This window comes from Tenrec ecaudatus, chromosome 14 (assembly GCF_050624435.1).
Source record: "Tenrec ecaudatus isolate mTenEca1 chromosome 14, mTenEca1.hap1, whole genome shotgun sequence".
NCBI classification, from domain to species: Eukaryota; Metazoa; Chordata; class Mammalia; order Afrosoricida; family Tenrecidae; genus Tenrec; species Tenrec ecaudatus.
The window spans coordinates 34,732,088-34,757,233 of record NC_134543.1 but is presented as its reverse complement, the minus strand read 5'-3'; the positions used below and the strand labels follow the sequence as shown (position 1 = coordinate 34,757,233).

General features: G+C 43.4%; 1 protein-coding gene, 1 long non-coding RNA gene and 1 pseudogene across 7 annotated transcripts in view; 1 reads left to right on the top strand and 2 right to left on the bottom strand.

The window, feature by feature from the left end:
- LOC142425713 (uncharacterized) overlaps window positions 1-20,324 on the bottom strand; it is a 24,918-nt gene extending 4,594 nt beyond the window's left edge. Inside the window, exons 1-2 of the long non-coding RNA XR_012779693.1 lie at window positions 19,619-20,324; window positions 18,879-19,097 (exon numbers count right to left, since the gene is read on the bottom strand). This is a non-coding gene — a long non-coding RNA (uncharacterized LOC142425713). The remainder of the gene's footprint in view (window positions 1-18,878; window positions 19,098-19,618) is intronic.
- On the bottom strand, window positions 5,049-5,236 carry LOC142425399 (small ribosomal subunit protein uS14-like; annotated as a pseudogene).
- On the top strand, window positions 20,070-25,146 carry SRSF5 (serine and arginine rich splicing factor 5). Of its 6 annotated transcripts, none has more exons than XM_075531043.1 (9): window positions 20,092-20,224; window positions 20,961-21,013; window positions 21,112-21,258; window positions 21,587-21,657; window positions 21,806-21,904; window positions 22,177-22,246; window positions 23,490-23,563; window positions 24,114-24,224; window positions 24,325-25,146. In XM_075531043.1, exons 3-9 carry the CDS (start codon window positions 21,133-21,135, stop codon window positions 24,611-24,613), a joined length of 840 nt encoding a protein of 279 aa, XP_075387158.1. In that variant the 5' UTR covers window positions 20,092-20,224; window positions 20,961-21,013; window positions 21,112-21,132; the 3' UTR covers window positions 24,614-25,146. The 6 variants fall into 6 exon arrangements, with proteins under 6 accessions (XP_075387162.1, XP_075387156.1, XP_075387160.1 ...); XM_075531046.1 differs by having other exon boundaries at window positions 20,219-20,349; XM_075531047.1 differs by lacking the exon at window positions 20,961-21,013 and having other exon boundaries at window positions 20,070-20,224; window positions 24,328-25,146.

Sequence of the window (25,146 nt, the reverse complement as noted above, 5' to 3'; positions counted from 1 at the left end):
TTGATGTTTTATCACAGGATATACAGGATTTGCCTTTTTATGATGGACATGCTTCACTCGGCACAATGCCCAGGTTGATCTGTGCTGTGAGATGGTTCACAGAGTCACATCATATTCTTTAACATGGTAGAGCACCACACTTTATCTAGCCAGCCACCGATTAATGAAGTACGACAGTTTTTTATAGTTGGTGGAAACAGTTTTCCACATTCTCACCAGCGGTATATGAGAGTTCCAATCGCCTCCAAACCTCACCAGCAATTGTTGTTTTTGGCTTTTATTTTTTTGGCCAGGGTTATTCTTTCCGGAGTGATGTGCTACCTCATTTTACTCTTGATTTGCATCTCTTCAATGACTCCTGATCGCCAGCATCTCTTTATGCATTTGTTGGAGACTTGAATGTTGGCTTTGGTGAAGTGCCTGTTCATGTCCTTTGCTGAGTTTTCAATAAGGTCGTTTGTCATTCTGTTGTTGAAGTGTTGACATTTTCTATGTACTTTAGAGATTAGTCCCTTCTAGAATGTGCTGTTGCTAACACCCCCCTCCCCGCTCTGGCACCCCTGGTCTGTGGGCTCTCTTTTCACTTTTTGGTGCACTATTTTGATGAGCATAAGAATTTAATTGTAGGAGTTCCCAGTAGTTGAGTGGATCTTCTGTTTGTACATATTTAGTTATGCTTGGTGCTCTATGCCAAAATTTAGGACCTATTATCTCTGTTTCCTTCCCTGGTTTTAATTTTAAGCTTTAAATTTAGGACTTTGATCTACTTGAGTTAATTTTTGTCCAGACTTCTCTGCAAATAGATATCAGTTTTGCCAGCACCATTAGTTACAGAAACTCTGTCTTCCTTGATTTAATGGATTTCTGCCCTTTGTTGAAGTTCAGCTGTCTAGAGGTAGATGAATTTATTTTGGGCTTTCAATTCCATTTCATTAGTTTATGTGTCTGTACTTGTATCCATATCAAGCTGTTTCGACTATTGTGGCCAATTAGCAGGTTCTGCAATCAGCAAGTGAGAGGGCTTCTACTTTCTTCTTCTTCACTAATTTGTTGCCTATCTGGGTCTTTTTCTTTTCCATTAAAGCTGATGATTAGTTTTTCTATCTTATCGAAGAATGTTATTAGATCAGGATTACATTATATCTGTAGATCAATTTGGATGGTGTTGATATTTTAATAATGAAACGTTTTCCTATCCATGAACATTGTATGTTATTCCATTTGTGTAGGTATCTTGGTTTCTTGAAGTAGTGTTTTGTAGTTTTCTGTGCATTTGTCTTTTGCATCCTTAGGGAGCCCTGGTGGCATAGTGGTTCCTCATTGGGACGTTAACCACAAGCTCAGCAATTAGAAACTGCCAGCTGCTTTACAGGACAAAGATGAGACTTTCTACTCCTAAAAAGTGACAGTCTCAGAAACCCACATGGGCAGTTCTACCCTGTCCTGTAGGGTCACTTTGAGTTGGAATCAACTAAATAGCAGTGAGTTTGTTTTACATAGATTTATTCCAAAATATTTCATCAGTAGTGAGGAGGACTACTGTAAATGTATAGTTTTCTTAATTTCTTATTGTTAGTGTGAAATAATCTGAAAAAGTTTGTATCCCGATCTTTTACCTGCCCCCTGCTGGATTTATTAGTTCAAGTAGGTTTTTTGTAGAGTCTCTAGGGTTTTTTTTATATATAGTATATCATTTGCAAAAATGGGTTGTTTTAGGTCTTCTCTAATTTGGATACTTTTTCTTACTTTCTTTCTCTAGTTAGAGATTCCAATACACTATTGAATAAGAATGGAGATAAAAGGCAACCTGTGTGATTCTAAAAACAAAAACTAATACAAAGATTTCCTTCTTGGCAAATGCATCTTGGGGGTGGGGGGTGGGGACAATGAAAACCAGTTGCCCACAAGCCAACTCTAATTCACAGCACCCTCACAGAAGACAGGGTTTTCAGTGGCTGGTTTGGGGGAAGCAGATTTATAGGCACCACTCAGTGGAGTCAAGCCTTCAGTCTTTTGTTCAGCAGACAAGCACAGGAATGGCCTCAGCCAGTGATCCCCAAAAGAAAACAAAGAAGCACACCTAAATTTGTATGGTCCAATTAAGTAGCCATAAACCACATGTTGAGCAATTGGGAAATGGTTAGTCTGAATTGAGATGTAAGTGTAAAATAAATCTAGATATTGAAGACAATATGACAAAAAAGCTATCATTAATAATTTTATATTAATTACATGTGGAATTGTAATATTTTACATGTTGAATTAAATAAAATAGGTGTTAAAATTAATTTCACCTACTTACCACCAACTTAAAAAATATATAATCACTAGAAAAAATTAAAGTTAAAATTAGATGACCTGTGTTATATTAAATATGTACTGGTATTATTTTTCTTATGAGCAGTATTGGTTTAGATCATGATTTTCAGCCTGAACACATGAAAAAAACAGAAGGAGAAGAGGAAGAAGTGTCTGGTTAAAGTTTCATAAACCTAGGACTAGTTAAAGGCCCTTACTCTCCCCTAAGGTCTCACTCAACAGGGTAGGTTCCCAGCAAAAAATCTTGAACTCATTAAAGAGCATCAGGAAATCTCTCAAGTGTTTTAGCAGGAATGCAAAGTTCTTCTCAAAAGGAACAGTGCGCTATGCCAGACCACAATGTTCTACCTCCACTTAGGTTCGGGGCAATTTGTTCTCAGTTGCCAGAGGGTCTAATTGTATGACCTAAGAGGGACCCAGCACCCCCAACAAGGAAGTTCTCTCAAGTGGAGAATTCAATTGTTGGCTTAGAAGAGGTTTTGGTGATATTTCTAGAAGGGTGGGGAAAGGCAAGGAAATAAGCCTTGGAATGTTGACTTGAAATGGGGTGTTCTGTGCAGGATGCAGCAGGAGAGGGAGAAGGCCTGGCCTGGCCTCACCCTGTGGGTGAGGTAACTACAAGGTTCAATCTTTGAAAGCCACCTTCCTGTGTGGGGAGTCTCTGGGTGGTGTACACAAGCAATCACTTGGAATGTTGGTATTTTGAACCCATACAGAAGTACCTCACAAGTAAAGTCTAAAAACATATTGTTGAGAATGAGGGGGGTTGGAGCAGAGACCCCAAACCCATCTGAAGACAATAGGACATCCCTAAAAAATGGGTCACAAGGAAGGGATGAGTCAACCAGGGTGCAGGATAGCATCGATAAAACTCAATATTCCTCTAGTTCTTTGAGGCTTCCCGCCCCCCACTGTCATGACCCCAGTCTTGCCTTTCAGTTCGGGCAAGACCGGAGCATGTGCACAGGTACAGATAAAAGCTCACGTCACACAGAAACCAGGTCAGATAACCCCCCCAGGCACAGAAATGGGAGTAGCAGTACCAGGAGGGTAGGGGAAGGTGGGGAGGGGAGGGAGGAAAGGGGAACTGATTGAAATGATCGATGCTTTATTCCCCCACTTCCCCTCCCCTGAGGGGGACGAACAGCAGAAACATGGGTGAAGGTAGACGGTGGTCAGTGTAAAATATGAAAATAATTTGTAACTTATCAAGATGTCATGAGGGTGGGAGTGGGGGAGGGAGGAGAAAAAAGAGGAGCTGATACCAAGGGCTCAAATAGAAAGTAAATATTTAGAAAATGATGATGGCAACATATGTACAAAGATGCTTGATACCATTGGTGTGTGGATTGTTATACGAGCTGTAAAGGCCCCAATCAAATGATCTTTGAAACAACAGAGGAAAGCCTGGCTACTGACTTCTGAAAAACCAGTTACTGGAAACTCTACAGAGCCCAGCTCCACTCAGACACGCATAGGGCACACGGGTGAATAAACGGGACAACGATTTGTTTGGTCCTGTGTTGGTGTCATGAGCTCTATCGCCCTGTTCTCTAAAAGAACTTTGAAGAAGCACACCCAGAGGGCTCCTTAAAGCGGCCAGGATGGTGAGGTGCATCTCACATGTGTTGGACATGTTGTCAGGAGAGACCAGTTCCTAGAGAAGGACACTGTGCTTGGTGAAGTCGAGGGGTAGTGAACAAGAGGAAGGGCCTCACTGAGATGGACGGACACAGCGGCTGCAGCAATGCACACAAGCGGAGGAGCGGTTGTGAGGGTGGAGCAGGACTGGGAGCGTTTCATTCTGTTGTACATAGGGTCACTATGGGTCGGAACCAACTTGATGGCACCTACCCACAACCAAAGAATTGTCCCTATATTTCAAAGTTGACAACTGAAATTTTTAGATGTAAATTTAAATAGCTGCAAAGAATATACTTTCTAGTGTATTTTAAGTATTGATATTTCAAAATAAAAGTATCACATCATTCTCTAAGAAAATCCGTTGAATGCTGTGAGTCACTGCTGTGATACCTGTCATGATCCATTTTAATGTATAGAAAGAAGCTCTTCTAATAAGACAGAAATTTATACTATCCCTGCCCTTTTTGTGCTCATATTTTCAATTCTATCCTACAGAATTTTATTATATATAACATATTTCATAGTTTAAAATGTTTTAAACATCTTGCCAAGAATTAAAATGATACATATAAGTATAAATTACTTTTTAAATGCTTATTATCAAAACAATATAAACGTATTATAGATGTTCAATTTCAGAAGTAATTTTATCGACGATGTAGCTGCTCTTGTTAGGTGGCCTCAACTCATAACAGCGCAATATGACAATAGCACTAAACACTTCCTTGTTCTGCACCATCTTTACAACCATTGCCCGGTTTGAGCCCATTGTTGCAGTCTCTGCATCAATCCATCTCACCGAGCATCGCCCCTTTCGTGCACCCTCCATTACCAAGTATGATGTGCATCTCCAGGGACAGATCTCTCCTGATAACGTGTCCAAAGCACGTAAAGCAAAGTCTTGCCATCTTCAGTTCTAAGGATCAGTCTGTACTTCTTCCAAGATAGATTAGTTAGTTCTTCTGGCACTCCACGCTCCTTTTTGCTTTTCCAAACTTGATTTTTTAAAAATTATTTTATGTACAAATAGTTGGCATTGTTTCTTCTGTTGGGTAGCTGTCTTGTATGGTGCATCCAAAGATAACTTAGTCCAGCTTGATGAAGCTGATATCTTTCAAGTACTGATGGAAACACTGACGGCACATATTGAGGCCGTATCTCTGGATCAGACCATGCTGGTTTGGGAACCCTGGCCGAATTCTCCCGGGTGGCTCCAGTAGAGCTGCTGGTGACCCATCTTGTTTCCAGGCTCTCTCCAAGGCAAAAGGCCCATGGTACTTTCAATATTCTTTACCAGCACCATAATTCAAATGCATTAATTCTTCTCTAGTCTTCCTTATTCATTGGCCAGCTTCCACATGCAGATGAGAAGATTGAAAAGGCCATAGCCTGAGTCAGGTGTTCCTTAGGCCTTAAAGTGACATCTTTTTGCAGCAGATGTGTCCAGTGCAACCCATCATTTGTGGTCTTGACTGATGCTTCCACATGTGCTAAGTATAGATCCAAGTACAATGAAATACTTTTCAACTACGATGTTTCATCAGTGTGAGGACTTTTGTTTTCTCTATGTTGCAATCTATAGGGAAGGCTGTAATTTTTAATCTTCCAAGTGCTTCCAGTCCTGTTCACTTTCAGCGAGCAAGTTTGCATCATCTGCATACCATAGGTTGTTACTCCAATTATAACGAGTGACTTGAGAAGACCAAATAAAGCGGTATAAGGAAACAAGCGAAGACCTGGAGTTAGAAACCCAAAGGGAAGGACACATTCAGCATTGCTCCAGCTGAAAGTACTAAAGAGAAAATTTGATCCTCAAGTTACAGTCTTGAAGAACTGTATGGGCAAATATTGAACAGCACAGCGAGTATCAAATGAAGATGAAGAAACACAAAGTCACTGTAACAATAATGATTGATTGACTGTGGTAGTGACATAATCTGGTGTCAACTTGAGCCTATTAAGAGTGAAGGGGTGGAGTTTAGCCTGTCAATCAGGTCGCAGCTTGATGATCTCATTTGGAGATGCAACAGAGATAAATAGCTCACTGGAGACCATATACACACTGCCGCAAGACATTCCTGTTGACAAGCCTAGTGAGCTACGCTGCTGGAACCGGAGGCCTGGAGCTGGAGGAGCCACATGGAGACCCCAGCCAGCATTGAGATGCTTCCATCGCCACTGGATCCACAAGACTTTCAACCCACTGGCCTGTGATCTTTCTGCATTCAGCATCATTTCTTGTGTTGCTTGAGTCTAAAGAGGGATTTATAGATTGGTATCGGACATATGGGCTAATATTGGATTTATGGACTTGATCTGGACTGGGATGGGATGTTTTCTTGATGCACAATTACTCTGTGATATAAAGTTCTCTATTACACACATATGAGTGTCTCTGGTTTTGTTTTAGTCAACCCTAACACATTGATGTTTAACTATTTCAGGATGTAGTATGTGATCAAGAAGCGATGATGTCGAAGGAAGAAGTTTAGGCTGTACCGAATGCATTGGCAGAAAACAAAGCCCCGGGAATGCATGGAATACCAATGAAAATGTTTCAACAAATGGTGCAACCCTGGATGCCCGCCTTTGTATATGCCAATAAATTCGGAAGACAGCTACCTGCCAACTGACTGAAAGAGATTCCTGTTGGTGCCCAATCTGAAGAAAGTTGATCTGATAGCATGTAGAAATTATCAAACAATATCATTACTATTACACACAAGTGAAATTTTGATGAAGATAATTTCTTGACAGGGACTTGCCAGAAATTCAAGTTGGATTCGCAAGAGAATGTGAAAGAAAGGATATCATTGCTGATGCCAGTTGGATTTTGACCGAAAGGAGAGATTACCAGACAGATGTTAACCTATGCTATATTGACTATGTAAAAAAGTCCCCTTGACTGTGCAGATCATAACAATATTATGGATAACATTGGGAAAAAATGAGAATTCCAGAACACTTTCTTGTGCTGGTGTGGAAACTCCAAAAAACCAAGAGGCAGTCACTCCGATAGAACAAGGGACTACTGAATGTTTTAAAATCGGGAAAGGTGCATATCAGAAATGTATCCTTCCACCAAACTATTAGCAATACATTTCTTCATGAGGGCAAAAGGCTATTTTCCCACATAATTATGGATGAATAATATCCATTGCAAGAAAGACACATTTATACTTAAGTGATAAGAAACAGTGTTTATGTAAGCAAGAGGTGAGAATGGATGGTGTGTTATTAAAGCAAGGCCACTTGATTTTGTCATCATGAGTACTATGTCTCAAACTTATATTTAATGATCTATCAGCCGAAAGCCTGCTTATGTCCTCATTCAGTTTAGTTAAAATCAAAAGGATGAAGCTCCTTTTATTTTTTATATAATAGCTTTTATTTTATAGTATTTCTGGCAAAGCTTTACATAGCAGTTGAGGTTCCCGCTCAACAATTTCAGCATAAGTTGCTCAGTGGCATTTGCTTCATCCTTAACGATGAGTAAACAGCTTTTTATTTCCATCCTGGCTGGTGGTTTCCACTAGTTTAGTTTTCCTGCTCCTCTTAATTACAACCTGCTCCCTTCCAGTCTTGTCTTTGTTTTCAAGTAATTGTTGATTGTTTGGTCTCATAGGGTTGACTTTTCTTTTTTTTTTAAGGAGCACCTACTGACAGGTGATATTATTTTTTAGCCAGCTTATTTAGCTACAAGTGGCTTCCTGGGTGAACCCTGGTGGCGCTAATGGCTATGTGTTAGGCTGTGATCTGCAAGCTCAGCAGTCTGGAAACCACCCGCTGCCTCTCAGCAGAAAGGCTGGGCTTCAGCTATCAAAGGAGATAGTGTCTGGGGTCTTAAAGGCTTGAAGGTAAACAAGCAGCCATCTAGCTCAGAAGCAACAAAGCCCACATGGAAAAAGCACACCAGCCGGTGCGGTGCGATCACGAGGTGTTGAAGGGATCAGGTATAAGGCATCATCAGAAAAAAAAAATCTTACCATAGGGAATGAAGGGGGAAGTGCAGAGTGGAGACCCAAAGCCCATTTGTCGGCAGGGAGTTTGGTTTTTGCTTTGGGTCTCATGGGGAGCTTCAGTTCAGGGTCTGGAGACAATCTCAGGACAATGGTCTTAGGGATTCCTCCAGTCCCAACCAGTTCAGCAGTTTGTGTTTGTTGTTTTGAGTAGTTAGAGATTCAGATCTACATTTTTCCTCGTGTTCTATCAGGGTTCATGGATCCAGTTCTGGTCTTAGGGTAGGTGAGGCTGAGATGCAGGTCATCTGTAGATTAGCTTGTTCTTAGAATTTCCTGGTTTCTTGCTTGCTTGCTTCAGACGAGTAGGGAAGAAGAGTTGTATCTTAGATGGCTGCTTGTAAGCTTTTAAGACCCAGATGCCAGTCACCAAACAAAGATATGGGCCATCCTTTTATGAATTATGACAATTGACCGAGATGCTTATGAGACTGTGTCCTAATCCTTCAAACTCAGAAAAGAAATGCTTATGTTTGTTTCTGTCTAAGAAGTGTCCGTAACTAGACCCTGCCCATGATGTGTTTTTATACATATGTATACATGTGCTTGCAGTCACATTGGTGCATGCAGAAGAAAAAACATTTGATTTGCTATCCTGTCATTAGACTGATTGTTTTTCTCGATGCCCACACAAAATTTCCAGTTGCTTCTTTAGCATCTTGGAGACTTCTTTCCTACTGTACAAAAGAAAGTCAACCTTCTACCTAGTCTTAATCTTTGTAAACTGGCAAAAGAAAGTTTTTGTTTTAAGACATGAGATAGCTGGTCCACAAGAGAGTTCTCAATCAGATTCAGGAGTTCCTACAAAAAAAATCTAGAATAGCAAACAGTTCCTTCATAGTGCAATCTAATGCCACGTTAGTTGATTCTTAGTAGGGGTTATGAGTGGCTCTCTCTCACTTTCTATGTGGGTGACCCAGATCGGACTCCTTGCCTGGTTTTTTTTTTTAACATTTTATTAGGGACTCATACAACTCATCACAATCCATACATACATCAATTATATAAAGCACATCTGTACATTCTTTGCCCTCATCATTTTCAAAGCATTTGCTCTCCGCTTAAGCCCTTTGCATCAAGTCCTCTTTTTTCCTCTCCCTCCCCGACCCCCTCTCCCTCATGTGCCCTCGATATTTTATAAATTATTATTTTGTCATATCTTGCCCTGTCCGACGTCTCCCTTCACCCCCTTTTCTGTTGTCTGTCCCTCAGGGAGGAGGTCACATGTAAATCCTTGTAATCAGTTCCCTCTTTCCAACCCACTCACCCTCTACCCTCCCAGTATCACCACTCATATTCCTGGTCCTGAAGGTATCATCCACCCTGGATTCCCTGTGCCTCCAGCTCCTATCTGCACCAGTGTACAACCTCTGCTCTATCCAGACTTGCAAAGTACAATTTGGATCATGGTAATTGGAGGGGAGGAAGCATTTAGGGACTGGAGGAAAGCAGTGTTCTTCATCGGTGCTACATCGCACCCTGACTGATTCATCTCCTTCCCTAGACCCCTCTGTGAGGGGATCTCCAGTGGCCGACAAATGGGCTTTGGGTCTCCACTCTGCACTTCCCCCTTCATTCCCTATGGTAAGATTTTTTTTTTTCCTGATGATGCCTTATACCTGATCCCTTTGACGCCTCGTGATCGCACAGGCTGGTGTGCTTCTTCCATGTGGGCTTTGTTGCTTCTGAGCTAGATGGCCGCTTGTTTACCTTCAAGCCTTTAAGACCCCAGACACTATCTCTTTTGATAGCCGGGCACCATCAGCTTTCTTCACCACATTTTCTTGTTCACCCGCTTTGGCTTCAGTGGTTGTTTGGGAGGGTGTTATGTGCAGGTACCACCCATCTGTTAGTGGAGGCTTCTGTGTTATCTGATGCTGACCAAGTTTCAGTGGAGCTTCCAGACTAAGATGGACTAGGATGAAAGGTCTGCTGGTCTATTCCTGACAATCCGCTAATGAAAATTGTATAAATCACAACGGTCCAATCTACGAGTGACCATAGGGATGGCACATGTCTAGGCAGCATTTCCTGTCACTATGCATGGTCACTGTCAGTCAAGGGCCACCAGGATTCAGGCCCCATATAAGGGTCACTAACGACGACAAAGTAAGTCTCGATGTAAGTGCCCCAGGTATTTTCACACAGGCAAGCGAACAGAGCAGCCACTGTAACTTAGCACTTTATGTGAATCTGACCTTGACCGAAGGGAGAGGAGTTGGAGCTGTGGACCTCCTTAACGGTGTTTCATGGTACCCAGATGTGCCTCGCTGTTCTGCTGTTTGTCCCCAATATGGGGAATGACTCGCTGACCTTGTCTTCCCCCATGGATGACAAACTGTTCTGGAACTTGTCAGAGTATGCTCTTAAAGTTTGTTTTTTCTCCTTCAAAATATCCAGCATTTCTTTCTTTGCCACAGTAGTAAAAGTCTGAGTTGTTCGAGATAAATCACTTGGGTTCAAATGTTTACTTGCTGTGTGGTCTTGGGAAATTTCTTTCTAAGCATCAAAATCATCTTTTATAAACTCGTTTTGTTCCATGTTAAGGATTAAGCAGTTTGATGCACACTGTCAGGAACAGAGTAAGCACACGAAAAAGACAAACAATTGTTATTATTGATGTGGTCTTGAATTTGGTCTACCTTTAAATCTTCATAAGACAGGCAATGCTCATGAAATGTTTTTAAGACCCCAAATTCAAAGCACTGCACAAAATCACAACCTCCATGTGTTAGCATCCTGGTACTCTTCTTCTGATGAGCCCCAAAGTCCTGGGGGAAGATTAAATAGTGACAGCTTGCCGAGTTGTGGCTGCAGAAGTCAGTGTTGGAGCCTCAGGAAGCAAGAACATCACAGGGCCTCAGCCTAAGCTCAGTGTCATTTTCAGCCTCGGTTTTGCATGCTCTCCCATTCTGTACTAGGGTCTACCTTGACCCAGTGGGAAGAGCAAATGGGCTTTGATTTTAGACTTGAGTTTGAATCCCACTGTCACTCATAGTTATTGAACTTTTGAGAAATAAACATCTCAGAACATACTTCCTCTTCCAGAAAATCGCTAGCAATGCCCATTTGAGAGTTAAGAAGTTCAAATGAGATGAGGTTTAGAAAACCTTTGTATAGTACTTGTCACATGGCAGGCTTCCTGATTATTCCTACAATGTACGGGAGATGCTTGGAATAGGTAACTATTAGGTTATCTCCATATGCTGGGCGCAATGAAGAAAATGGGCCGGATTCAGGCAGTTAAGACGGTTCTACGGGTTTTTATAAAATAGTGTAAGTGCTGAAAGACAAGTAAGGCAGTTTGGTTTATTCTGATGGAAAGGTGGGTGAGTGGTGACAAATTGGCCCTCCCGCATACTGGGCCTTTTGAAGATGAATTGTTTGTTTAGTCCTGGTGGTGTAGTGGTTATGCATTGTGCTGCTAACTGCAAGTTCAGTAGTTTGAAATCACAAGCCACTCTACAGAAGATGAGGCTTTCTACTCCCTTAACGAGTCACAGCCTTAGAAACCCACAGGGAAGTTCTTGTCTGTTCTACAGGGTCGCTGTGAGTTGGAATTGACTCGCTGGCAGTGAGTTTGGGTTTTTGGGTACTGAGAATATGAGGAGGCTTCAAAAAGTTTGCGGGAAAATGGAATGAAAAGATAATGCTGAGTATCAATCTAGCTTTCAATGAAACTTTATTTCTTAATCATTGTATTGGGGGGCTCATACAACTCTTATTACAATCCATCTATTGCGTCAAGTATATCTGTACATTTGTTGCTATCATCCTTTTAAAAACATTTTCTTTCTACTTGAGCCCTTGCTATCAGCTCCTTTTAAAAACATCACCTGTAATATATAAGTGGGCTCTTTGGCAGCCATATTTGTATAGTGGCCTCATCTTTTCTGATTGGAACAGGGCGAAGTGGGCCAATCAGATTTTCCTCTTCAAGCAACTAGGCAGTAGGATTTCTTCATCCAGGGTTCACTTTTGGATTGAGGAAATTGAAAGTGGGGTGCCGTGGCATAGTTACCTTCTGCCATAGGAATTGAGAAGCAGGCAAATTCAGTTCTCAAGAGACAGAGAATGAAACAGACAAGAGACAAGAGAGGCCAAGAAACTAAGCAAGTTGCCACCACTTGGCACGTCAACGGCTAGCCACGGTGACCCCATGTGCATCAGCGTAGAATTGTCCATAGTTTTTTTGTTTTAATAGCTGTAGGAATATATAAAACATACTTGACAACTCAGCATGTTTCAGGAGTACAATTTAGTGACATCGGTTACATTCATCATGCTGTCCAACCACCAACCATAATTGCTGCTCATTTCTCCACGGGGTTGTCAATGTCTTTCTGCTGAGGTAGATTCAAACTGCCAACCGTTTGCTCAGTAGCAGAGTGCTTACTTTTTTGCACTACCCAGGGGGATGAGAGATACAGACCGCATGTTCCCAAATTCTTGACAGTTTACACTTTCTGTTTCCAGGCTCCTTTGAGGCCTGGGTACATTCCTGTCCTTGGGTTTCATAAGATACTTCTGAGTCCTGTGATAACTCCATCTCTCATTGCTTACGGTTGTCATGTCATGGGTAAAGCTGTCATGCCCTTGAGTTACAGGAACCATTTTCAGCCCGTGTTATGGACTGAACTGTGAGTCTCTTAAAAACAAAGAAAACTGAAGTCTTAAAGTTAATGCCTGGTCCCAGGGAACTGGAAGATGTTATTGGTTAAGTTAACAAGAGGAGAGTAGGTCTCAATCCAATCTGAGTAGCATCCTTGAAAGGAAAGACAGGTGGAGGGAAGATGGCCCTCAAATGCTCGAGGCTACCAGAAACCTAGAGTGACAAGAAAGGCTCTTACACAAGAGCCTTGGAAGAGAACATGTTCCAAGCGACACTCTGAATTGCGACTACCAGCCTCTGGACTATGAGACCAGTTTCTGTTCTTACAGACTACTCATCGCATGGTGTTTCATTAGCCAAAAAAAGAGCAGTATTGAAAGTTGCTTGGGGGAACATAACGAAATCTAATAGGGGTAAACCCTAGCATAGGAGGTGCTGGGGAACTTCAGCCACGGATGGCAACGGTGATTGCCTTCCTTGGTCAAAGGCCCCAATTCCCAAGGTAGACGGAATCTCATCCATCGCAGTGAGCCGTTTAGTGGTGGCTAGGGGTCACTTCAGTAGCAGAATCATAGCTGCTCTTAATCGTGAAGATCCACCATTCTAGTATTATGTGGTATCATTAATATCACATGCAAGTAAAAAGTAGATCATCTAACAATGGTTGGAGCAGTACATTGCCAGAGAGCTGATAGAAATTCAGGCCGGATTCAGAAGAGGATGTGGAACAATGGATATCATTGCTGATGTCAGATGGATCTTAGCTGAAAGCAGAGATTACCAGAAAGTTGCTTACTGGTGTTTCATTGACTATGCCAAAGCATTCGACTCTGTAGACCCTAACAAGCTATGGATATCTTTGAGATGAGTGGAAGTTCTAGAACACGTCATTGTGCTCATGTGGAACTTAAGTTCTAGAACACGTCATTGTGCTCATGTGGAACTTGTACATGGATAAAGAGGCAGCTGTGTGAACAGAACAAGGGAATATTTCATGCTTTAAAATCAGGAAAGTTGTGTGCTAGAGTTGTCTCCTCTCACCATACTTATTCAGTCTGTATGCTGAGCAAATACTCAGAGAAGGTGGGTGACATGAAGACTAATGCAGCATCAGGATTGGAGGTCGATTTCCTAGTAACACGAAACATAGAGATGGCACTTTGCTTGCTGACAAAGAGCAAGAATTGTAGCCTTCCGTGTGGACTACAACTCAGTGTAAAGGAAACCACACTCCTCACACTGGACCAGTGGGTAATGAGGAATACCAAAATGAGCGGGGAAAAGATCCGAGCTGTGAAGGGTTTCGTCTTGCTTGGATCCAGAATCAATTCTCATGGAAGCAGCAGTCAAGAGGTAAAATGACATTGCTTTGGGCCAATCTGCTGCACAAGACCTCTTGTAAGTGCTGAAAAGCAAGGATCTTACTATGAGGACGAAGGTGTGCCTGACCCAAGCCATGGTATTTTCTTTTCTTTAAAAAATCATTTTATTGGGGACTTGTGCATCTCTTATCATAATCCATTCATGTGTCAACCACATTTGTACATTTGTTGCCATCATCGTTCTCAAAACATTTGCTTTCTACTTGAGCCCTTGGTATCAGCTCTTCGTTTTTCCCTCTCCATCCCCGCTCTCCTCTCCTTCATGAACCCTTGATAATTTGAATTATGTCATGGTATTTTCTATGGCCTCATATGCATGTGAAAGTTGGACATTGAATAAGTTAAGACTGAAGAAGAATCAATGCATTTGAATATTGGGTGTGTTCTTCCCTTTGGGTTTGCTAACTCTAGGTCTTTGCACATTTTATTTTCATATTGTACTTTGTCTTCTAGAGCTGTCATTTGAAATTTTCCGCTTAGCTCTTTGACTTTATCTTTCCTGCCATTTTGCATAACTACTCTAAGATTAAGAGCAATTTTCAGTCTCTTCTGACATATACTTTGCACTCTTCTCTCTCCCCCCGCCCCACCCCCCACCCCAGTCTTGCCCCATCAACAGATGTAAGTCTGGAGGGCTTTACTCCTGCAGGCTTTAGCATGTCAGCGTCTTTATGGTCATCTCTACTCTGAGCAAGCAGATCTTCCTCAGTCATATTTTGAGTGCCTTCCAACCTGAAGGATTCATCTTCTAGCACTTTCTCTGACAATTTTCTGCTTCTGTTCATTAGGTCTTCCATAGCTCACAATGTTTCGATGCTATCCATAGGGTTTTCAGTGGCTAATTCCTCTGAAATGGACAGGCTGCTTCTTGTTTGTAGTTTGTCCTTAGTCTGGAAGTTTTGCTGAAACCTATTCATTTTGGGTGCCCCTGCTGGTATTGAAATCTCAGTGACATAACTTCTAGCATCACAGGAACACACAAGCTACCATGTTAAGACAAACTGACAGACAAGCAGAGGAACATTGGTGTACCAGTTTTTAAGCTTAACCAGTCTAGTGGGTGAAATAGTATCTCATTGTGGATTGAATTTGTATCTCTCGGACAGTAAATGTCACTGAGCACCTTTTCTTGTGTTTGGTGGCCATTTCAAGAGCCTCTTTGGTGAAATGTCTATTCAAATCCTTTGCCATCTATGATTGGGTTATTTGTTTTTTCATGGTCAAGTTACAGAACCTTTATGTATTTTTTGATTATTACATTCTTGCTAGACATATATTTTCCAAAGATATTCTCCAGTTAGTAGCTTTTATTTTTACTTTTTTGGCAAAGTCTTCTGATGAGCAAAAGCTTTTAATTTTTAGGCCGTTTCAAGTCATTTTATTAACCTTAATATTGGGAAAATATGAGCCCCTGAAAAACTGCTCACGCAAATCCACATCGACAAATACAGTATTGAGTACTTACTGTGCTAGGCAGTTTTGAAAATAAGAGACATGATAATACATATCTTTAATATGACACAGTGATCAAGGGATTATAGAGTATAAACAGTCTATTATAAGACCGTACAGGAAGGAGACTAATTCTGCTTATGGAAAAATAACTGTGCTTATTGGAGAAATTGGTAAGAAACAATCCTATAGGTTGATTTGACATTAGTCATCCTGGAAAACATACATATTTTAAAAGACACTAGAAGCAAATGGAAAATCATACTTTAACAGTAAATAAATCAAGTAAAAAAGACATATACGTGTGTGTATATACAATTTCCTTCCTACTGCACCATTGCTCTTCTTTGCATTCCAGACCTTTTACAGATGACTCTTGACATGAGCGAGTCATTTCTGACTCACAGAAATGCTGTGGACAGTTCCTGGACCTATACATCTTTATGGGAGCAGATAGCCTCATTGTTCTCCAGGGCACCTTGTCACTAGCAGTCAAACACTGATGGGGTGGCCACCGTTGGTTCTATGGGATTTCTATGGAAATTCTATAAGGCAGAGTAGAACTGCTTCCTAGGGTTGCTGAGGATCTAAGTCTTTTTTTTTCCCTTTTAAAATAATTTTATTGGGGGCTTGTACAACTCTTATCACAATCCATCCATCCATTGTGTCAAGTGCATTTGTATATTTGTTGCCATCAGCATTTTCAAAACATTTTCAGCATTTTCAAAACATTTTCTTTCTACTTGAGCCCTTGGTATCAGCTCGCTCCTAATTTTGATCCCCCTCCCCACCTCCCTTATGAATTCTTGATAATTTATAAATTATTATTATTTTGTCATGCCTTACACTGTCCGACGTCTCCCTTCACCCACTTTTCTGTTGTGCGTCCTCCGGGGATGGAGTTATATGTAGATCCTTGTAATTGGTCCTCCCTTTCTACTCCACCTTCCCCTTACCTTCCTGGTATTGCTACTCTCATTATTGGTCCTGAAGGGTTTATCTTTCCTGAATTCCCTGTGTTTCCAGTTCTTATCTGTAGCAGTGTACATCCTCTGGTCTAGCCGGATTCGTAAGGTAGAATTGAGATCATGAGTGTAGGGGGATGGGGGGGAAGCATTAAAGAACTAGAGGAAAGTTGTGTGTTTTATCATTGTTACACAGCACCCTGTCTCCTTCCCGAGACCCTTATGTAAGGGGATGCCCAGTTGCCTACAGATGGGTTTTGGGTCCCCATTCGGCACTCCTCCTCCTTCCAAGTGATATGATTTGTTGTTCTTTGAGGCCTGATACCTCATCCCATCGATACCTCGTGATCACAGTCTGGTGTGCTTCTTCCATGTGGGCTCTGTTGCTTCTGAGCTAGATGGCTGCTTGTTTACCTTCAATCCTTTAAGACCCCAGATGCTATATCTTTTGATATCTGGGCACCATCAGCTTTCTTCATATTTTCTTATGCACCGGCTTTGTCTTCAGCAATCGTGTCGGGAAGGTGAGCATCATGGGATGCCAGTTTAATAGAACAAAGTGTTCTTGTATTGAAGGAGAACTTGAGTAGAGGCCCCATGTTCATCTGCTACCTTAATACTAAACCTATAAATATATGCACATAGATCTAGTTCCCCATCATATAGAAATATATTTACATATGTACATGCCTGTATTTAAACCTCTATAAATGCCCTTTGCTTCCTAGCTCTTTCTTCTATTTCCTTTTACTTTCCTTTTGTCCCACTATCATTCTCATACTTCATTTGGGTTTGAGTAATTTCTCTCGGTTACATTGCCCTTGATCAAGCCCTACCAGGCCTCCTACACCCTCCTCGCCATCAATTTTGGATCACTTGTTCCCTTATCCCTAGGGGCTGTTAGCACTCACTTCCTCCCCGTTGCCTCCCGCTCCCCCCTTTCCCATGTACCCCCTGAACCATTGGTCCCGTTGTTTTCTCCTCCAGATTGTTTATGCTGCCTGTCTTATCTAGATATACTGAGGATCTAAATCTTTCCAGGAGCAGAAAACCTCTTCTTTCTCACTGCTGAGCTCCTGGTGGTTCAAACTACTGACCTTTCTATTAGCAGCCCAGAAGGAAAGCTTCTTTAGTCATCCTAGAATGTAAAGGGTAGGGGAGGAAGATTTCTTTCTAGTTATATATATATTTAAAATTAAATGTAATTAAAGTAAGTGGTGTGGTAGTTTTGCACTGGGATGCAATCCCCATAGTCAGCAGTTCGAAACCACCAGCAGCTCTGCTGGAGAAAGAGTGCACTTTCTACTCTTGTAAACAGTTACCGTCTCAGAACCCACAAAGGGTTGTATGAGTCAGCAATGACTCCATGGAAGTGAGTGAATAAAACTATAACCAGTGGCTGGACAAATTTGTGAATTATGAGATGCCAATGTTTGCTCTGCTAACAGCTAAAAAGAAACCAAGAAAAACCCAGACACATTGCCTTCCAGTTTGACTCCTAGCGACCCCTATAGGACAGAGAATTGCCCCATAGGTTTTCCTAGACAGTAATATTTTGGCCAGGTCTTTCCCCCCACAAAGAACCTGGTGGGTTGGAAACGCCTACCTGAGCATTTAATACTGCCTCACCAGGGCTCCTGGTGGCACAGTGGGTTCATGATTGACTGCTGTGTTAGTCTGGGTACTTTAGAGAAACAAATCCACAGAAACTCATATAGAAGAGAGAGTTTTATATAAAGGGTAAGTGCGCATCAAGAAAACCTCTCAACCTAGTGCTGCCCAAGCCCACAAGTCCAACATTAACTCATTAACCCATATGTCCAACACCAATCTACAAAGTCCTCCTCCATCTCACAAAACACATACTATGATGCCAACTGCAGGAGGAAAGCCGAATCAGTGAACGTGTAAGCATCTCAGTGCTGGCAGGGTCTCCACATGGCTGCTCCAGTACCCAAGGCTGCATCGGGGTAGGTCCATGCAGCTTCTCCTTGGGGATGTCTTGCAGGAAGGGAGCCTTGCCAGCTGAAGCAGGGAACTGGCTAGGCAACTGCACCCTAGACCGACTATCACAAAGCAAGAGACCTGAGAACTAGAAAGGCGAGGCTCACTGAGCCATTTATCCCTCCTTCCACCCTTCAGTTACCCCACATATGTTTATTGGCGAGATTGGCACAATACACTAACTACCTCAACTGCTAACCAGAAGGTTAGATGTTCAAAACCACAAGCTGCTCTGTGGGAGAAAGATGAGGCTTTCTACTCTAATAATAAGTCTCAGAAACCCACAGGGGCAATTGTACCCCATCCTAAAGGGTCGACTCTGAGTTGGCACCCACTTGATGGCACTGAGTTTGAGGTTTTGTTTATTTAGTTTTAGAGTTTATGGGGCTAGCAGCTAAAAATGAGGATTTTTTACTTCTAATTTAACAAATACACATTTTCTTTTAAGTCCACTCTAACTCCACAATCATAGATAACTTACCTTTTACCATTTGGGGTGAGAGCCCGCTGGGGCTTTTTATTCACATAGGATTGCCATCCTGCCCCCAAGCCTCCAGGCTCTGCGTTTAGCGTGCTGCAGGAGGCGAGGGTTCCAAGGTTGGTTGGTCAGCAGCTTCCTGGGCGACTCTGTTGATCTCAGTGTGGCTCGACTTACGAGCCCACAACCTGAGATTCGGCGTTCTTTCAAAAATGGGCTTCCCTGGGGGCAACCCATAAGGACAGTAACCTTTTAGCCATCAGCTCTGAATCCCTAAGTCTGGTAACTTCTCTGGGCTGTTTCATATCCACTTTGCAAGTACACTAGCTCCCCGCCCCCCCCCGGCCTTTTTTCTCCTGAAGAATCGTAGACGGTTACGTGTTACATTACAGAAACCCGAACCAAATAGCAAATACCACCAGGCCTCAACAACTTGAAAGTTCTAGCTCGCTCAGTATTAGGCGGGTGGCAATACAGAAACCTCCCTTCCAGCCGCTCCCCAGCCCCGCCCCGCCCCGCCCCGCCCATCTTAAACATTGTAACCCGCAAAAGCCTGGCGTTAGGAAAACAGCGTTTTCCCTGTCTTCTCGCTGCAATTAAGTCATATTTCCGCGGCGTGGTCGCAAAAAAACTTCATTCCCATGAGGATCCAGGGTCACCTCTTGCAGGGAGCGAGACCAGAGATGTGTTTACAATCTGTGTGCGCATGCGTACACCATATAGACCATGTCAACAAATGCTACCTGTGCAATCCAGTGGCACTGCGGCAGCCTCCAAGTTGGGTACCCAACCGGCCGTTCCTTTCCAAATGAACCCACCCCCACCCACGTGTCGCAGAGCGCGAATCACCGGCCCGCCGCGGGGTTGGGGTGGGGTCTCGCCGTGTCGTCACGGCCCGCTAGGCCAATTTCGCCTCTCCAGGGGCGGTTGTCCCCCGACTCCTCCTCGTCATCCGCGAGCGCAGTGCCCAGGACCGCCTGACAGGGCTGCACATGCCGAGTGTCTCTCCTCAGAAACCTTCGACGCGAGGAGGGTTAGCGACCGAAAAGCTCCGGCTCGAAAAGGGAGGCCGCTGGCTAAGTGCACTACGTGGGGAGCGACGCAGACCGTAAGCCCCGCCCCCGCCCCGCCCAAATGTCCATCCCGGCCTCGAGGGGGCGTGGCCCCAGGGGCGGTCTCGGAAGTGACGCATGGGCGCGCCCTCCATTTTGTGGAGCGCCAGCGCTGTTAAGTGCGTCAGTTGTGGCGAGACGTAGCCGAGTTCAGTCCTGGTCTGCGGGGAGGCAGGCGGCTCCGCTGCAGACTACGGACGGCTCTGGGTCTCAGCAGCCAAAGATCGCGTCCGGTAGGTGAGTGGCTCGCTTTGAGGGAAAGGCTTCTCGGATCGAGGCTTCTTCATGGCAGCTCAGATCGCGGGGAGCCAGGGCTGCCCTCTTTGCGGAGGACGGCGTCTAATGACCACAGTTTGTTCGAGGTGGGCGCTGGGACATGCTTCCCTTTGGGTATGGCTTGAGGGGGTGCTGAAGGTGGACGGGCGGTCACGTGTAGGGTCGTTTTTCCGCGGGGTTCCGTACCCCTCCCCGAGCCCCTCGAGGGGTGGGTCGGGGCGCACCGCGGCCTCCGCCCGGGGTGTGGTGCGGGCGACTCGCGGGCGGGCACCGGGGCTCCCGATCGATGGAGCCGGGGGCGGGGGGCAAGGGGCGGAGAAGGGAGTTTGGCGCGCGCGGCTCTCCCCCCACCGCTGACTCTGCGGCCGCCATTTTGTGGCTGCCCAGGGTCCGCCCGCCGCCCTCTGCGCAGGCGCGGCCTTGGCCTCGCGAGACTCCGGCTTCCACCTGCTGTGACGCTCCCGGGAGGCGGCGACGCGCGCGCGGCCGGCCGCCATTGGGCTGGCCTTTCGGAAGGCGGGGCCGGCTCCGCCCGCGCTTCTCGGCCTTTCTTAACTGCGGCAGATGGGAGGGGGCCAGAAGAGCCGGGGCGAGTGCGACTGCGCAGTTCGAGAGGTGGCAGTGGGCGTTGCGGCTGCTGCGGTCTGGGCCCAGGGAAGGATCGTGTTGGCAGCCGAGTTTTAATTTTGTCTGCAAGGGACCTGTCCTAAAAAGAGGCGCTCTTGGCAATCTTGTTTATAACACCTGCTGGTAAACACTTTATTTTTATGCCATTTACGTTTTCTTTTTTTGCCCTTATTGACCCATTCATTCCCCGGTAGTGCCTCAATTGAATTCTTTTCTGACAGGAAATAGCTTAGCCGGACATCATGAGCGGCTGTCGAGTGTTCATCGGGAGGCTAAACCCAGCGGCCAGGGAGAAAGACGTGGAAAGATTCTTCAAGGGCTATGGACGAATAAAGGATATTGATCTGAAAAGAGGTTTTGGGTTTGTGGTAAGTGTGAAGAAGTGGATTCATTTTTCCCTTACGGTTTTCTGTTTTAAAAAAAATCAAGAATGCATTTGATTGAATTGAGCCCTGGTCGGAGAGCTTTAGTAAATGTTAGACAACTAGGAAAGAGGGCACTTTGCTAAGGCTTGGTTAAACAACCCCTCACACTCCTGGCTGGGAAAACCTGCTGCTCCCCGAAACTCCGCTTGCTCAGGGCACTCCCACGATGATGTTTGCCTCACACACGATTCCGTTGCTCTTGCTGTGCTGCACAAAAAAAAGTACAATCTTAAAGTCATGCTAAGCATTTAAATGTTTCCCATATTTTTAGGAATTTGAGGATCCAAGGGATGCGGATGATGCTGTATATGAACTTGATGGAAAAGAACTCTGTAGTGAAAGGTGAAGACTCTTTCTTTTTATATTACAGGTAGCGCCGGAAAATAAAGCCAGACTAGGCTAGCTGAGATATTTTTCTAAATAAGTTAATAGGTTGTCTTTATAGGTTTAAGGATATAATGGAGGTTTGTTCCCCTCCCCTTTTCTCTAGGGTTACCATTGAACACGCGCGGGCCCGCTCTCGCGGGGGAAGGGGCAGAGGACGATACTCTGACCGATTTAGCAGTCGCAGACCTCGAAATGATAGACGGTAGGTGATGGGTGATGGCTGCTCTGAACAGCTATCACCATAGGGACTATTCAAGGTTCAAGAACCTCCCGCTGAGAGCCTCCAGGGTTGAGATTTGCCATCATCTGTTCTGCTCCCATGTTAGCCCCACACTTCCTGGCGTGTCTAGGCGTGGTGTAGGTGGAAGCCATTTGAGCGGCATGCTATGCCCGATGTTTTTGAACTTCTTAGCCACAGTTGAACACTCAGTCACTGCATTGCTTCCATTTTGAGGTACTCATTTTCTTCCTCAGAAATGCTCCACCTGTAAGGACAGAAAATCGGCTTATAGTTGAGAATTTATCTTCAAGAGTCAGCTGGCAGGTTTGTTAAAACACAGTTTTGAGTTATTTTATTGTGGCTGTTTTTTTTTTAAAAAAGAATGGGTAGTTTAAAGTTTGAATATATTTTGTTAAATGTAGTTTTAACTTTAATTAAATTGGGGTTAAATGGCATAATTTTATAATTTTAATTAACTGTAACTGGGGGAATATTTTTAAATATTAGTCATCAAATGTAAATGTTATGAGGATATTTTTTCATGTTTTTAAAAATCAATTTTAACCAAATATTAAACCCTTTATTTGCCAGCCTATCTGTGTCGTTGGCCTTATGACGAGGAGTGCCTGTGGGTTACCTAATCGTTGTCTTGGTCACTCTTGGTTGGGCCCGGTTGACTTTGCCAGTCAGCTCCTACAGTGATCAGTTGGCCACCTCTAGATCTGTGTTTGCCGGTCTAGACGTAATCGGTGCGCTTACTTGAAGTGCCAGGTTGGAGCGATCCCAGAGCCTTGATAACGTGATCTGATCCTTAAGTTGAGACCTGTCTTCCTGTAACGCTTCCGAATAAGAGGTCCTGGTCGCACAGAATTGAAAGATTGGAAATTAGGTGGTCGTTGGAATCCCGATCGCAGTAAAGTGGTCCTTGGTAACTGCACAAGATTAGAAGTGTCTGCATCGCCAATAGTCTGCTCATAGGGAGGGCTGTGCGATAAAGGCTCCCATCGATTGGGTAGTGTCCTTCAAGTGGGTGGCGAAGAGCCAGTCGGGCATTTGTCATGAAGGTGTCTCCGACCGATTAATGGTTTGCTGCTTGACTAGCCTAGGGAAATGTTAATAAAGGTAAAGTAAACTTTTTTAATGACATATGGGGCACAAATAACTGGTGTCTTGTAAATGTTCTGTTTTTTTTTTTAATAGAAAACTTCCTGCTTTAGTCTTTCATTTTTAAAATGTACTGTTCCCTTTCTGTTTTGTTTTTGTTTGTTTTCTTTCTGTTTTTTTGTTTTGTTTTTTTCTCTTGTATTGAGCTCAGTATAGACTAATACTACTTTAATGTTAAAATCTTAATTTCTCTAGCATTTTGCTTAAAAGCAATTTGCTCTTTGCTTATTCTGTGCCCTGCTTTTGATAAATTTTGAATTCTGATAGAATACAAGTGTGGTACACACCATGTTTGTACTTTATCTAACATCTTCTCTTTCAGTAGTCTTTGTTTTTTATACCTTGTGATTGTTTGTGTGCCACTTTTCATTTTCTGTGTTTAACAAAATTATCTTGTGTTAAGGATCTCAAAGATTTCATGAGACAAGCTGGGGAAGTAACCTTTGCAGATGCACATCGACCTAAATTAAATGAAGGGTAAGTATGAGAGAATAGGAAACCTGTTCAAGACATTCTGAAAGTTAACTGAATAGTTCAACTCACTGCCACGGAGTCTCTTCCGACTCGAGTCCTGTCTGAGTACAGCTACTCTCTGTAGTTTCTGATAGTGGCAATCTTTATAGGAGTAGAGCATCTCCTCTTGCACATCCATTGGAGCAGCTGGTGACTTGCCTTTTGGTTAGCAGCCCAGTGTGAAACCCACTGAACTACCAGGGTTTGGTCTCTGAACACTTAAAATTGAAAGTTTCTGTAGCAGTTTTGTTACCCAGAAGATATTTAATCACATCTGGGGACAATTTGTGGTTGTCGTCATTAGGGGAGGGCTCTACTGACATCTAACCAAAACCCCATGCCAACTCCAGCAGAAACCTAATCTGTACTGTTAACGGAGGAGGCCTCAAGGAGAAAATCGATCTGCCTTTTAATTCTCTTTCCCTTGGACCTTTCTTGAAGCTTATGTGTGTGCTTTGTGAGACTACATGACAAAACAAAGTGGTGTCCCCTCTTTTTTTCTCCCCTATCTTAGGGTGGTTGAGTTTGCCTCTTATGGTGACTTAAAGAATGCTATTGAAAAACTTTCTGGAAAGGAAATAAATGGGAGAAAAATAAAATTAATTGAAGGCAGCAAAAGGCACAGGTAACTCTTCAGTTTTTTTTAAAGCTTTGACATTTGGTTTTTATTAATGGATTTGTAGGGTCTGTCATTGATGGTGGGTTTTGCTACCCTCTCCCCCCAGTAGGTCAAGAAGCAGGTCCCGTTCCCGGACCAGGAGTTCCTCTAGGTCTCGTAGCCGATCCCGTTCCCGTAGTCGCAAGTCTTACAGCCGGTCCAGGAGCCGGAGCCGGAGTCGGAGCAAGTCCCGTTCAGTTAGTAGGTCTCCTGTGCCTGAGAAGAGCCAGAAACGTGGTTCTTCGAGTAGATCTAAGTCTCCCTCTGTGGATCGCCAGAGGTCCAGGTCTCGGTCCCGGTCCAGGTCAAGGTCCAGGTCCAGGTCAAGGTCCAGATCAGTTGACAGTGGCAACTAAACTGTAAATAACTTGCCCTGGGGGCCTTTTTAAAACAAATTCCCAAACCATACTTGCTAAAAATTCTGGTAAGTATGTGCTTTTCTGCGGGGGTGGGATTTGGAGGGGTGGGTGGGTTGGGCTGGTTATCTTTGTAGATGTGGACCACGAGGGGTTGTTGAGAACTAATTGTATTAAATGTCTTTTGATAAGCCTTCTGCTCACATTTTTGTGACTGTCTGAAGTATATATATAGTTTGTGTATATTGACAGAGCTCTTTTATAACTAAAGCAAATTTTTTTGTACTAGAAAAAAATTTGAATATTTTAGTTCCTGGTTATTCAGATATGTTAATTCAGAATTCATTTAATGTCTCAATTAATGGCTTTGGACATGTAAAAGAGCTCTAAATTTGCTTGTATATAAAGGCTTAACTTGAGTTTCCCTGTTGGGGTCAAGGGTGTCTTCACACCGACCCTCTAACAGCTGCAAGACAAAAGAACAAGACATTACAGCAGCTGTTTGTTATTGATAATAAAAGTCTATAAAACTG